The sequence below is a fragment of the Mustelus asterias genome, unplaced genomic scaffold, assembly GCF_964213995.1.
Source record: "Mustelus asterias unplaced genomic scaffold, sMusAst1.hap1.1 HAP1_SCAFFOLD_1391, whole genome shotgun sequence".
Classification (NCBI taxonomy): domain Eukaryota; kingdom Metazoa; phylum Chordata; class Chondrichthyes; order Carcharhiniformes; family Triakidae; genus Mustelus; species Mustelus asterias.
The window spans coordinates 79,736-94,741 of NW_027591336.1; the positions used below are offsets into that span (position 1 = coordinate 79,736).

The 15,006-nt window shown below is 52.0% G+C and overlaps 1 protein-coding gene across 1 annotated transcript in view; it reads left to right on the forward strand.

The window, feature by feature from the left end:
* LOC144488230 (scavenger receptor cysteine-rich domain-containing group B protein-like) overlaps positions 1 to 10,492 on the forward strand; it is a gene marked incomplete at its 3' end in the record, with an annotated part of 71,519 nt that extends 61,027 nt beyond the window's left edge. Inside the window, exon 9 of the mRNA XM_078206263.1 lies at positions 10,169 to 10,492. Within this exon, the coding sequence (XP_078062389.1) occupies positions 10,169 to 10,492 (324 nt within the window). The remainder of the gene's footprint in view (positions 1 to 10,168) is intronic.
* Positions 10,493 to 15,006: the final 4,514 nt, after the last annotated feature.

A 15,006-nucleotide genomic window follows, 5' to 3' on the forward strand; every position in this document is an offset into this window, starting at 1 on the left:
GAGGGAGCTTTACTCTGTATCTAACCCCGTGCTGTACCTGTCCTGGGAGTGTTTGATGGGGGACAGTGTAGAGGGAGCTTTACTCTGTATCTAACCCTGTGCTGTACCTGTCCTGGGAGTGTTTGATGGGGGACAGTGTAGAGGGAGCTTTACTCTGTATCTAACCCCGTGCTGTACCTGTCCTGGGAGTGTTTGATGGGGACAGTGTAGAGGGAGGTTTACTCTGTATCTAACCCCGTGCTGTACCTGTCCTGGGAGTGTTTGATGGGGGACAGTGTAGAGGGAGCTTTACTCTGTATCTAACCCCGTGCTGTACCTGTCCTGGGAGTGTTTGATGGGGACAGTGTAGAGGGAGCTTTACTCTGTATCTAACCCCGTGCTGTACCTGTCCTGGGAGTGTTTGATGGGGACAGTGTAGAGGGAGCTTTACTCTGTATCTAACCCCGTGCTGTACCTGTCCTGGGAGTGTTTGATGGGGACAGTGTAGAGGGAGCTTTACTCTGTATCTAACCCCGTGCTGTACCTGTCCTGGGAGTGTTTGATGGGGGACAGTGTAGAGGGAGCTTTACTCTGTATCTAACCCCGTGCTGTACCTGTCCTGGGAGTGTTTGATGGGGGACAGTGTAGAGGGAGCTTTACTCTGTATCTAACCCCGTGCTGTACCTGTCCTGGGAGTGTTTGATGGGGGACAGTGTAGAGGGAGCTTTACTCTGTATCTAACCCCGTGCTGTACCTGTCCTGGGAGTGTTTGATGGGGGACAGTGTAGAGGGAGCTTTACTCTGTATCTAACCCCGTGCTGTACCTGTCCTGGGAGTGTTTGATGGGGGACAGTGTAGAGGGAGCTTTACTCTGTATCTAACCCCGTGCTGTACCTGTCCTGGGAGTGTTTGATGGGGGACAGTGTAGAGGGAGCTTTACTCTGTATCTAACCCCGTGCTGTACCTGTCCTGGGAGTGTTTGATGGGGACAGTGTAGAGGGAGCTTTACTCTGTATCTAACCCCGTGCTGTACCTGTCCTGGGAGTGTTTGATGGGGACAGTGTAGAGGGAGCTTTACTCTGTATCTAACCCCGTGCTGTACCTGTCCTGGGAGTGTTTGATGGGGACAGTGCAGAGGGAGCTTTACTCTGTATCTAACCCCGTGCTGTACCTGTCCTGGGAGTGTTTGATGGGGACACTGTAGAGGGAGCTTTACTCTGTATCTAACCCCGTGCTGTACCTGTCCTGGGAGTGTTTGATGGGGACAGTGCAGAGGGAGCTTTACTCTGTATCTAACCCCGTGCTGTACCTGTCCTGGGAGTGTTTGATGGGGACAGTGTAGAGGGAGATTTACTCTGTATCTAACCCCGTGCTGTACCTGTCCTGGGAGTGTTTGATGGGGACAGTGTAGAGGGAGCTTTACTCTGTATCTAACCCCGTGCTGTACCTGTCCTGGGAGTGTTTGATGGGGACAGTGTAGAGGGAGCTTTACTCTGTATCTAACCCCGTGCTGTACCTGTCCTGGGAGTGTTTGATGGGGACAGTGTAGAGGGAGCTTTACTCTGTATCTAACCCCGTGCTGTACCCGTCCCGGGAATGTTTGATGGGGACAGTGCAGAGGGAGCTTTACTCTGTATCTAACCCCGTCCTGTACCTGTCCTGGGAGTGTTTGATGGGGACAGTGTAGAGGGAGCTTTACTCTGTATCTAACCCCATGCTGTACCTGTCCTGGGTGTGTTTGATGGGGACAGTGTAGAGGGAGCTTTACTCTGTATCTATCTCCGTGTTGTCCCTGGCCTGGGAGTGATTGATGGGGACAGTTTAGAGGGAGCTTTACTCTGTATCTAACCCCGTGCTGTACCTGTCCTGGGAGTGTTTGATGGGGGACAGTGTTGATGGAGATTTACTCTGTATCTAACCCCGTGCTGTACGTGTCCTGGGAGTGTTTGATGGGGACAGTGTAGAGGGAGCTTTACTCTGTATCTAACCCCGTGCTGTACCTGTCCTGGGAGTGTTTGATGGGGGACAGTGTTGATGGAGATTTACTCTGTATCTAACCCCGTGCTGTACCTGTCCCGGGAATGTTTGATGGGGACAGTGCAGAGGGAGCTTTACTCTGTATCTAACCCCGTCCTGTACCTGTCCTGGGTGTGTTTGATGGGAACAGTGTAGAGGGAGCTTTACTCTGTATCTGTCTCCGTGTTGTCCCTGTCCTTGGAGTGATTGATGGGGACAGTGTAGAGGGAGCTTTACTCTGTATCTAACCCCGTGCTGTACCTGTCCTGGGAGTGTTTGATGGGGGACAGTTTTGATGGAGATTTACTCTGTATCTAACCCCGTGCTGTACCTGTCCTGGGAGTGTTTGATGGGGACAGTGTAGAGGCAGCTTTACTCTATATCTAACCCCGTGCTGTACATCTTCTGGGAGTGTTTGATGAGGGACAGTGTAGAGGGAGCTTTACTTTGTATCTAACCCCGTGTTGTACCTGTCCTGGGAGTGTTTGATGGGGACAGTGTAGAGGGAGTTTTACTCTGTATCTAACCCCGTGCTGTACCTGTCCTGGGAGTGTTTGATGGGGACAGTGTAGAGGGAGCTTTACTCTGTATCTAACCCCGTGCTGTACCTGTCCTGGGAGTGTCTGATGGGGACAGTGTAGAGGGAGCTTTACTCTGTATCTAACCCCGTGCTGTACCTGTCCTGGGAGTGTTTGATGGGGACAGTGTAGAGGGAGCTTTACTCTGTATCTAACCCCGTGCTGTACCTGTCCTGGGAGTGTTTGATGGGGACAGTGTAGAGGGAGCTTTACTCTGTATCTAACCCCGTGCTGTACCTGTCCTGGGAGTGTTTGATGGGGACAGTGCAGAGGCAGCTTTACTCTATATCTAACCCCGTGCTGTACCTGTCCTGGGAGTGTTTGATGGGGACAGTGTAGAGGGAGCTTTACTCTGTATCTAGTCCCATGCTGTACCTGTCCTCGTAGTGTTTGATGGGGACAGTGTAGAGGGAGGTTTACTCTGTATCTAACCCCGTGCTGTACCTGTCCTGGGAGTGTTTGATGGGGGACAGTGCAGAGGGAGCTTTACTCTGTATCTAACCCCGTGCTGTACCTCTCCTGGGAGTGTTTGATGAGGGACAGTGTAGAGGGAGCTTTACTCTGTATCTAACCCCGTGCTGTACATCTCCTGGGAGTGTTTGATGGGGACATTGTAGAGGGAGCTTTACTCTGTATCTAACCCCGTGCTGTACCTGTCCTGGGAGTGTTTGATGGGGACAGTGTAGAGGGAGCTTTACTCTGTATCTAACCCCGTGCTGTACCTGTCCTGGGAGTGTTTGATGGGGACAGTGTAGAGAGGGCTTTACTCTGTTTCTAACCCCGTGCTGTACCTGTCCTGGGAGTGTTTGATGGGGACAGTGTAGAGGGAGCTTTACTCTGTATCTAACCCCGTGCTGTACCCGTCCCGGGAATGTTTGATGGGGACAGTGCAGAGGGAGCTTTACTCTGTACCTAACCCCGTCCTGTACCTGTCCTGGGAGTGTTTGATGGGGACAGTGTAGAGGGAGCTTTACTCTGTATCTAACCCCGTGCTGTACCTGTCCTGGGTGTGTTTGATGGGGACAGTGTAGAGGGAGCTTTACTCTGTATCTATCTCCGTGTTGTCCCTGGCCTGGGAGTGATTGATGGGGACAGTTTAGAGGGAGCTTTACTCTGTATCTAACCCTGTGCTGTACCTGCCCTGGGAGTGTTTGATGGGGGACAGTGTAGAGGGAGCTTTACTCTGTATCTAACCCCGTGCTGTACCTGTCCCGGGAGTGTTTGATGGGGGACAGTGTAGAGGGAGCTTTACTCTGTATCTAACCCTGTGCTGTACCTGTCCTGGGAGTGTTTGATGGGGGACAGTGTAGAGGGAGCTTTACTCTGTATCTAACTCCGTGCTGTACCTGTCCCGGGAGTGTTTGATGGGGGACAGTGTAGAGGGGGCTTTACTCTCTATCTAACCCCATGCTGTACCTGTCCTGGGAGTGTTTGATGGGGACAGTGTAGAGGGAGCTTTACTCTGTATCTAGTCCCATGCTGTACCTGTCCTCGTAGTGTTTGATGGGGACAGTGTAGAGGGAGGTTTACTCTGTATCTAACCCCGTGCTGTACCTGTCCTGGGAGTGTTTGATGGGGGACAGTGCAGAGGGAGCTTTACTCTGTATCTAACCCCGTGCTGTACCCGTCCCGGGAATGTTTGATGGGGACAGTGCAGAGGGAGCTTTACTCTGTATCTAACCCCGTCCTGTACCTGTCCTGGGAGTGTTTGATGGGGACAGTGTAGAGGGAGCTTTACTCTGTATCTAACCCCGTGCTGTACCTGTCCTGGGTGTGTTTGATGGGGACAGTGTAGAGGGAGCTTTACTCTGTATCTATCTCCGTGTTGTCCCTGGCCTGGGAGTGATTGATGGGGACAGTTTAGAGGGAGCTTTACTCTGTATCTAACCCTGTGCTGTACCTGCCCTGGGAGTGTTTGATGGGGGACAGTGTAGAGGGAGCTTTACTCTGTATCTAACCCCGTGCTGTACCTGTCCCGGGAGTGTTTGATGGGGGACAGTGTAGAGGGAGCTTTACTCTGTATCTAACCCTGTGCTGTACCTGTCCTGGGAGTGTTTGATGGGGGACAGTGTAGAGGGAGCTTTACTCTGTATCTAACTCCGTGCTGTACCTGTCCCGGGAGTGTTTGATGGGGGACAGTGTAGAGGGGGCTTTACTCTCTATCTAACCCCATGCTGTACCTGTCCTGGGAGTGTTTGATGGGGACAGTGTAGAGGGAGCTTTACTCTGTATCTAGTCCCATGCTGTACCTGTCCTCGTAGTGTTTGATGGGGACAGTGTAGAGGGAGGTTTACTCTGTATCTAACCCCGTGCTGTACCTGTCCTGGGAGTGTTTGATGGGGGACAGTGCAGAGGGAGCTTTACTCTGTATCTAACCCCGTGTTGTACCTGTCCTGGGAGTGTTTGATGGGGACAGTGTAGAGGGAGTTTTACTCTGTATCTAACCCCGTGCTGTACCTGTCCTGGGAGTGTTTGATGGGGACAGTGTAGAGGGAGCTTTACTCTGTATCTAACCCCGTGCTGTACCTGTCCCGGGAATGTTTGATGGGGACAGTGCAGAGGGAGCTTTACTCTGTATCTAACCCCGTCCTGTACCTGTCCTGGGTGTGTTTGATGGGAACAGTGTAGAGGGAGCTTTACTCTGTATCTGTCTCCGTGTTGTCCCTGTCCTTGGAGTGATTGATGGGGACAGTGTAGAGGGAGCTTTACTCTGTATCTAACCCCGTGCTGTACCTGTCCTGGGAGTGTTTGATGGGGGACAGTTTTGATGGAGATTTACTCTGTATCTAACCCCGTGCTGTACCTGTCCTGGGAGTGTTTGATGGGGACAGTGTAGAGGGAGCTTTACTCTGTATCTAACCCCGTGCTGTACCTGTCCTGGGAGTGTTTGATGGGGACAGTGTAGAGGGAGCTTTACTCTGTATCTAACCCCGTGCTGTACCTGTCCTGGGAGTGTTTGATGGGGACAGTGTAGAGGGAGCTTTACTTTGTATCTAACCCCGTGTTGTACCTGTCCTGGGAGTGTTTGATGGGGACAGTGTAGAGGGAGTTTTACTCTGTATCTAACCCCGTGCTGTACCTGTCCTGGGAGTGTTTGATAGGGACAGTGTAGAGGGAGCTTTACTCTGTATCTAACCCCGTGCTGTACCTGTCCTGGGAGTGTCTGATGGGGACAGTGTAGAGGGAGCTTTACTCTGTATCTAACCCCGTGCTGTACCTGTCCTGGGAGTGTTTGATGGGGACAGTGTAGAGGGAGCTTTACTCTGTATCTAACCCCGTGCTGTACCTGTCCTGGGAGTGTTTGATGGGGACAGTGTAGAGGGAGCTTTACTCTGTATCTAACCCCGTGCTGTACCTGTCCTGGGAGTGTTTGATGGGGACAGTGCAGAGGCAGCTTTACTCTATATCTAACCCCGTGCTGTACATCTCCTGGGAGTGTTTGATGAGGGACAGTGTAGAGGGAGCTTTACTTTGTATCTAACCCCGTGTTGTACCTGTCCTGGGAGTGTTTGATGGGGACAGTGTAGAGGGAGTTTTACTCTGTATCTAACCCCGTGCTGTACCTGTCCTGGGAGTGTTTGATGGGGACAGTGTAGAGGGAGCTTTACTCTGTATCTAACCCCGTGCTGTACCTGTCCTGGGAGTGTTTGATGGGGGACAGTGTAGAGGGAGCTTTACTCTGTATCTAACCCTGTGCTGTACCTGTCCTGGGAGTGTTTGATGGGGGACAGTGTAGAGGGAGCTTTACTCTGTATCTAACCCCGTGCTGTACCTGTCCTGGGAGTGTTTGATGGGGACAGTGTAGAGGGAGGTTTACTCTGTATCTAACCCCGTGCTGTACCTGTCCTGGGAGTGTTTGATGGGGGACAGTGTAGAGGGAGCTTTACTCTGTATCTAACCCCGTGCTGTACCTGTCCTGGGAGTGTTTGATGGGGACAGTGTAGAGGGAGCTTTACTCTGTATCTAACCCCGTGCTGTACCTGTCCTGGGAGTGTTTGATGGGGACAGTGTAGAGGGAGCTTTACTCTGTATCTAACCCCGTGCTGTACCTGTCCTGGGAGTGTTTGATGGGGACAGTGTAGAGGGAGCTTTACTCTGTATCTAACCCCGTGCTGTACCTGTCCTGGGAGTGTTTGATGGGGGACAGTGTAGAGGGAGCTTTACTCTGTATCTAACCCCGTGCTGTACCTGTCCTGGGAGTGTTTGATGGGGGACAGTGTAGAGGGAGCTTTACTCTGTATCTAACCCCGTGCTGTACCTGTCCTGGGAGTGTTTGATGGGGGACAGTGTAGAGGGAGCTTTACTCTGTATCTAACCCCGTGCTGTACCTGTCCTGGGAGTGTTTGATGGGGGACAGTGTAGAGGGAGCTTTACTCTGTATCTAACCCCGTGCTGTACCTGTCCTGGGAGTGTTTGATGGGGGACAGTGTAGAGGGAGCTTTACTCTGTATCTAACCCCGTGCTGTACCTGTCCTGGGAGTGTTTGATGGGGGACAGTGTAGAGGGAGCTTTACTCTGTATCTAACCCCGTGCTGTACCTGTCCTGGGAGTGTTTGATGGGGACAGTGTAGAGGGAGCTTTACTCTGTATCTAACCCCGTGCTGTACCTGTCCTGGGAGTGTTTGATGGGGACAGTGTAGAGGGAGCTTTACTCTGTATCTAACCCCGTGCTGTACCTGTCCTGGGAGTGTTTGATGGGGACAGTGCAGAGGGAGCTTTACTCTGTATCTAACCCCGTGCTGTACCTGTCCTGGGAGTGTTTGATGGGGACACTGTAGAGGGAGCTTTACTCTGTATCTAACCCCGTGCTGTACCTGTCCTGGGAGTGTTTGATGGGGACAGTGCAGAGGGAGCTTTACTCTGTATCTAACCCCGTGCTGTACCTGTCCTGGGAGTGTTTGATGGGGACAGTGTAGAGGGAGCTTTACTCTGTATCTAACCCCGTGCTGTACCTGTCCTGGGAGTGTTTGATGGGGACAGTGTAGAGGGAGCTTTACTCTGTATCTAACCCCGTGCTGTACCTGTCCTGGGAGTGTTTGATGGGGACAGTGTAGAGGGAGCTTTACTCTGTATCTAACCCCGTGCTGTACCTGTCCTGGGAGTGTTTGATGGGGACAGTGTAGAGGGAGCTTTACTCTGTATCTAACCCCGTGCTGTACCTGTCCTGGGAGTGTTTGATGGGGACAGTGTAGAGGGAGCTTTACTCTGTATCTAACCCCGTGCTGTACCTGTCCTGGGAGTGTTTGATGGGGACAGTGTAGAGGGAGCTTTACTTTGTATCTAACCCCGTGTTGTACCTGTCCTGGGAGTGTTTGATGGGGACAGTGTAGAGGGAGTTTTACTCTGTATCTAACCCCGTGCTGTACCTGTCCTGGGAGTGTTTGATGGGGACAGTGTAGAGGGAGCTTTACTCTGTATCTAACCCCGTGCTGTACCTGTCCTGGGAGTGTCTGATGGGGACAGTGTAGAGGGAGCTTTACTCTGTATCTAACCCCGTGCTGTACCTGTCCTGGGAGTGTTTGATGGGGACAGTGTAGAGGGAGCTTTACTCTGTATCTAACCCCGTGCTGTACCTGTCCTGGGAGTGTTTGATGGGGACAGTGTAGAGGGAGCTTTACTCTGTATCTAACCCCGTGCTGTACCTGTCCTGGGAGTGTTTGATGGGGACAGTGCAGAGGCAGCTTTACTCTATATCTAACCCCGTGCTGTACATCTCCTGGGAGTGTTTGATGAGGGACAGTGTAGAGGGAGCTTTACTTTGTATCTAACCCCGTGTTGTACCTGTCCTGGGAGTGTTTGATGGGGACAGTGTAGAGGGAGTTTTACTCTGTATCTAACCCCGTGCTGTACCTGTCCTGGGAGTGTTTGATGGGGACAGTGTAGAGGGAGCTTTACTCTGTATCTAACCCCGTGCTGTACCTGTCCTGGGAGTGTTTGATGGGGGACAGTGTAGAGGGAGCTTTACTCTGTATCTAACCCCGTGCTGTACCTGTCCTGGGAGTGTTTGATGGGGGACAGTGTAGAGGGAGCTTTACTCTGTATCTAACCCCGTGCTGTACCTGTCCTGGGAGTGTTTGATGGGGACAGTGTAGAGGGAGCTTTACTCTGTATCTAACCCCGTGCTGTACCTGTCCTGGGAGTGTTTGATGGGGGACAGTGTAGAGGGAGCTTTACTCTGTATCTAACCCCGTGCTGTACCTGTCTTGGGAGTGTTTGATGGGGACAGTGTAGAGGGAGCTTTACTCTGTATCTAACCCCGTGCTGTACCTGTCCTGGGAGTGTTTGATGGGGACAGTGTAGAGGGAGCTTTACTCTGTATCTAACCCCGTGCTGTACCTGTCCTGGGAGTGTTTGATGGGGACAGTGTAGAGGGAGCTTTACTCTGTATCTAACCCCGTGCTGTACCTGTCCTGGGAGTGTTTGATGGGGGACAGTGTAGAGGGAGCTTTACTCTGTATCTAACCCCGTGCTGTACCTGTCCTGGGAGTGTTTGATGGGGGACAGTGTAGAGGGAGCTTTACTCTGTATCTAACCCCGTGCTGTACCTGTCCTGGGAGTGTTTGATGGGGGACAGTGTAGAGGGAGCTTTACTCTGTATCTAACCCCGTGCTGTACCTGTCCTGGGAGTGTTTGATGGGGGACAGTGTAGAGGGAGCTTTACTCTGTATCTAACCCCGTGCTGTACCTGTCCTGGGAGTGTTTGATGGGGGACAGTGTAGAGGGAGCTTTACTCTGTATCTAACCCCGTGCTGTACCTGTCCTGGGAGTGTTTGATGGGGGACAGTGTAGAGGGAGCTTTACTCTGTATCTAACCCCGTGCTGTACCTGTCCTGGGAGTGTTTGATGGGGACAGTGTAGAGGGAGCTTTACTCTGTATCTAACCCCGTGCTGTACCTGTCCTGGGAGTGTTTGATGGGGACAGTGTAGAGGGAGCTTTACTCTGTATCTAACCCCGTGCTGTACCTGTCCTGGGAGTGTTTGATGGGGACAGTGCAGAGGGAGCTTTACTCTGTATCTAACCCCGTGCTGTACCTGTCCTGGGAGTGTTTGATGGGGACACTGTAGAGGGAGCTTTACTCTGTATCTAACCCCGTGCTGTACCTGTCCTGGGAGTGTTTGATGGGGACAGTGCAGAGGGAGCTTTACTCTGTATCTAACCCCGTGCTGTACCTGTCCTGGGAGTGTTTGATGGGGACAGTGTAGAGGGAGCTTTACTCTGTATCTAACCCCGTGCTGTACCTGTCCTGGGAGTGTTTGATGGGGACAGTGTAGAGGGAGCTTTACTCTGTATCTAACCCCGTGCTGTACCTGTCCTGGGAGTGTTTGATGGGGACAGTGTAGAGGGAGCTTTACTCTGTATCTAACCCCGTGCTGTACCTGTCCTGGGAGTGTTTGATGGGGACAGTGTAGAGGGAGCTTTACTCTGTATCTAACCCCGTGCTGTACCTGTCCTGGGAGTGTTTGATGGGGACAGTGTAGAGGGAGCTTTACTCTGTATCTAACCCCGTGCTGTACCTGTCCTGGGAGTGTTTGATGGGGACAGTGAAGAGGGAGCTTTACTCTGTATCTAACCCCGTGTTTCTGTCCCCTTTCAGTACCGGAACGTCTTCGATTGCATGGGAGCTCCGATGGTTGCAGTGGACTGTTGGAGATTCTCTATAACTCTACCTGGGGCACAGTGTGTGATGACGAATGGACGATGGCCAACGCCAGGGTTGTGTGTGAATACCTGCATTGTGGCGAGGCTGTCCGGTACTCTGGGGAAGATAGCGGTGACGCGAAGGGTGAACACGGCGCTCCGATATGGCTGGATGAAGTTCGTTGCCGTGGACCGGAGGCTGTTCTTTGGGGCTGTCGATCCTCTTACTGGGGGGAGCACGATTGCCATCACAAGGAGGATGTAAACGTGTATTGTAGACGTACGTGGAGTTGGAAACGAGATTGCTCTCTCTCTGTGCCCGCGTGCTGTCTCGCAGTATGTGTTCCCCCCACACCGCACCCCCCTCCCCACAACCCACCCTCTTGGGCACTGAGTGAGCAAAATATCTTGTGGCGAGCTCAGTACCCTTCCCAAAATCCTCCCCCTTTCCCTGAACTCTCCCCCTTTGACTTCATTCAATTCATCCCCGAGCATCTGGAGGGCATAAAGGGGACAGGAGATTGCTTTGGTTGATGAGGCAAAGGAGAATCCAAAGAGTGTCTACAAATACATAAAGGGCAAAAGAGTAACAAGGGAGAGAGTAGGGCCTCTTAAGGATCAACAAGGTTCTCTATGTGCAGATCCACAAGAGATGGGTGAGATCCTAAATGAATATTTCTCATCAGTATTTACTGTTGGGAAAAGCATGGATGTTAGGGAACTTGGGGAAATAAATTGTGATGTCTTGAGGAGTGTACATATTACAGAGAAGGAGGTGCTGGAAGTCTTAAAGCGCATCAAGGTAGATAAATCCCCAGGACCTGAGGAAGTGTATCCCAGGAGGTTGTGGGAGGCTAGGGAGGAAATTGCGGGTCCCCCAGCCGAGGTATTTGAATCATCGATAGTCACGGGTGAGGTGCCTGAAGATTGGAGAGTGGCAAATGTTGTGCCTTTGTTTAAAAAGGGCTGCAGGGAAAAGTCTGGGAACTACAGGCCGGTGAGCCTCACATCTGTGGTGGGTAAATTGTTGGAAGGTAGTTTGAGAGGCAGGATCTACAGCATTTAGAGAGGCAAAGTCTGATCAGGGACAGTCAGCATGGCTTTGTGAGTGGAAAATCATGTCTCACAAATTTGATTGAGTTTTTTGAAGGGGTAACCAAGAAGGTCGATGAGGGCAGTGCAGTTGATGTTGTCTACATGGACTTTAGCAAGGCCTTTGACAAGGTACCGCATGGTAGGTTGTTGCATAAAATTAAATCTCATGGGATCCAGGGCAATGTAGCCAATCGGATACAAAATTGGCTCGATGACAGAAGCCAGAGGGTGGTTGTAGAGAATTGTTTTTCAAACTGGAGGCCTGTGACCAGCGGTGTGCCTCAGGGATCAGTGCTGGGTCCACTGTTATTTGTCATTTGTATTAATGATTTGGATGAGAATATAGGAGGCATGGTTAGTAAGTTTGCAGATGACACCAAGATTGGTGGCATAGTGGACAGTGAAGAAAGTTATCTCCAATTGCAACGGGATCTTGATCAATTGGGCCAGTGGGCTGACGAATGGCAGATGGAGTTTAATTTAGATAAATGCGAGGTGATGCGTTTTGGTAGATTGAACCAGGGCAGGACTTACTCAGTTAATGGTAGGGCATTGGGGAGAGTTACAGAACAAAGAGATCTAGGGGTACAGGTTCATAGCTCCTTGAAAGTGGAGTCACAGGTGGACAGAGTGGTGAAGAAGGCATTCGGCAGGCTTGGTTTCATTGGTCAGAACATTGAATACAGGAGTTGGGACGTCTTGTTGAAGTTGTACAAGACATTGGTAAGGCCACACTTGGAATACTGTGTACAGTTCTGGTCACCCTATTATAGAAAAGATAGGATTAAACGAGAAAGAGTGCAGAAAAGACTTACGAGGATGCTACCAAGGCTTGATGGTTTGAGTTATAAGGAGAGGCTGGATAGACTGGAAGTTTTTTCTCTGGAGCGTAGGAGGCTGAGGGGTGATCTTATAGAGGTCTATAAAATAATGAGGGGCATAGATCAGCTAGATAGTCAATATCTTTTCCCAAAGGTAGGGGAGTCTAAAACTAGAGGGCATAGGTTTCAGCTGAGTGGGGAGAAACACAAAAGTGTCCAGAGGGGCAGTTTTTTCACACAGAGGGTGGTGAGTGTCTGGAACGAGCTGCCAGAGGCAGTAGTAGAGGCGGGTACAATTTTGTCTTTTAAAAAGCGTCGAGACAGTTACATGGGTACAATGGGTATAGAGGGATATGGGCCACATGTGGGCAATTGAGACTAGCTTAATGGTGAAAAGAAAGGGCGGCATGGACAAGTTGGGCCGAAGGGCCTGTTTCCATGCTGTAAACCACTACACTCTATGACTCTCTGGGTGTGATACAGGAAGAGGAGGAGACCATTCAACCATCAACTCTGCTCTGCCATTCAATACTCTCTCATATCCGAATGCACACATTTCTTTCTTCATTTGTGGGACACGGGCGTCGCTGGCTGGGCCCAGCATTTATTGCCCATCTTGAGTTGCCCTTGGAGGGACAGTTGTGAGTCAACCACATAGGCTGTGGCTCTGGAGTCACATATAGGCCAGACCGGGTAAGGACGGCAGATTTCCTTCCCTGAAGGACATTCGTGAACCAGATGGGTTTTTCCGACAATCGACAATGGTATCACGGTCATCAGTAGATTCTTAATTCCAGATTTCTTTTATTGAATTCAAATCCCACCATCTGCCGTGGCGGGATTCGAACCCGGGTCCCCAGAACATTAACTCACCATCCCCATAATCCTTTACGAAATCTCTCAATCTCTGCTTTAAACAGACTCAGTGACTGAGTTCCCTCTGAAATTGAGAATTCCAAAGGTTCCCCACTCTCTGGGTGAAGGAATGTCTCCTCATCTCGGTCCTCAGTGACTTTCCCCTTATTTTGTCATTATTCCCCCCGGTTCCGGACTTCCCCCGACAAAGGGAAACATCTCCCCCTGTTTATTCCCTGTAAGTATTTTGTACGTTTCAGTCAGATCCCCTCATATTCTTCCAAACCCCAGTGAATACAGGCCCGATCCACCCAATCTCTCCCCGTCCGACACTCCCCCATTCCAGGGATAAACTGAAGTGAATACAGGCCCGATCCACCCAATCTCTCCCCGTCCGACACTCCCCCATCCCGGGGATAAACTCCAGTGAATACAGGCCCGATCCACCCAATCTCTCCCCGTCCAACACTCCCCCATCCCGGGGATAAACTCCAGTGAATACAGGCCCGATCGACCCAATCTCTCCCCGTCCGACACTCCCCCATTCCAGGGATAAACTCCAGTGAATACAGGCCCGATCCACCCAATCTCTCCCCGTCCGACACTCCCCCATCCCGGGGATAAACTCCAGTGAATACAGGCCCGATCGACCCAATCTCTCCCCGTCCGACACTCCCCCATTCCAGGGATAAACTCCAGTGAATACAGGCCCGATCCACCCAATCTCTCCCCGTCCGACACTCCCCCATCCCAGGGATAAACTCCAGTGAATACAGGCCCGATCGACCCAATCTCTCCCCGTCCGACACTCCCCCATCCCGGGGATAAACTCCAGTGAATACAGGCCCGGTCCACCCAATCTCTCCCCGTCCGACACTCCCCCATTCCAGGGATAAACTCCAGTGAATACAGGCCCGATCGACCCAATCTCTCCCCGTCCGACACTCCCCCATCCCGGGGATAAACTCCAGTGAATACAGGCCCGGTCCACCCAATCTCTCCCCGTCCGACACTCCCCCATCCCGGGGATAAACTCCAGTGAATACAGGCCCGGTCGACCCAATCTCTCCCCGTCCGACACTCCCCCATCCCGGGGATAAACTCCAGTGAACACAGGCCCGATCCACCCAATCTCTCCCCGTCCGACACTCCCCCATCCCGGGGATAAACTCCAGTGAATACAGGCCCGATCGACCCAATCTCTCCCCGTCCGACACTCCCCCATCCCGGGGATAAACTCCAGTGAACACAGGCCCGATCCACCCAATCTCTCCCCGTCCGACACTCCCCCATCCCGGGGATAAACTCCAGTGAACACAGGCCCGATCGACCCAATCTCTCCCCGTCCGACACTCCCCCATCCCAGAGATAAACTCCAGTGAATACAGGCCCGATCCACCCAATCTCTCCCCGTCCGACACTCCCCCATCCCAGAGATAAACTCCAGTGAATACAGGCCCGATCCACCCAATCTCTCCCCGTCCGACACTCCCCCATCCCAGAGATAAACTCCAGTGAATACAGGCCCGGTCGACCCAATCTCTCCCCGTCCGACACTCCCCCATCCCGGGGATAAACTCCAGTGAACACAGGCCCGATCCACCCAATCTCTCCCCGTCCGACACTCCCCCATCCCGGGGATAAACTCCAGTGAATACAGGCCCGATCCACCCAATCTCTCCCCGTCCGACACTCCCCCATCCCAGAGATAAACTCCAGTGAATACAGGCCCGGTCGACCCAATCTCTCCCCGTCCGACACTCCCCCATCCCGGGGATAAACTCCAGTGAACACAGGCCCGATCCACCCAATCTCTCCCCGTCCGACACTCCCCCATCCCGGGGATAAACTCCAGTGAATACAGGCCCGGTCCACCCAATCTCTCCCCGTTGGACAATCCCCCATCCCAGGAATCAGTCCGGCGAACCCTCGTCACGCTCCGTCTGCCGTACACAGACCCTGCCCCGTATTAGGAGACCCCGGACACAGTGGATAAAAGCAAATTACTGCGGATGCTGGAATC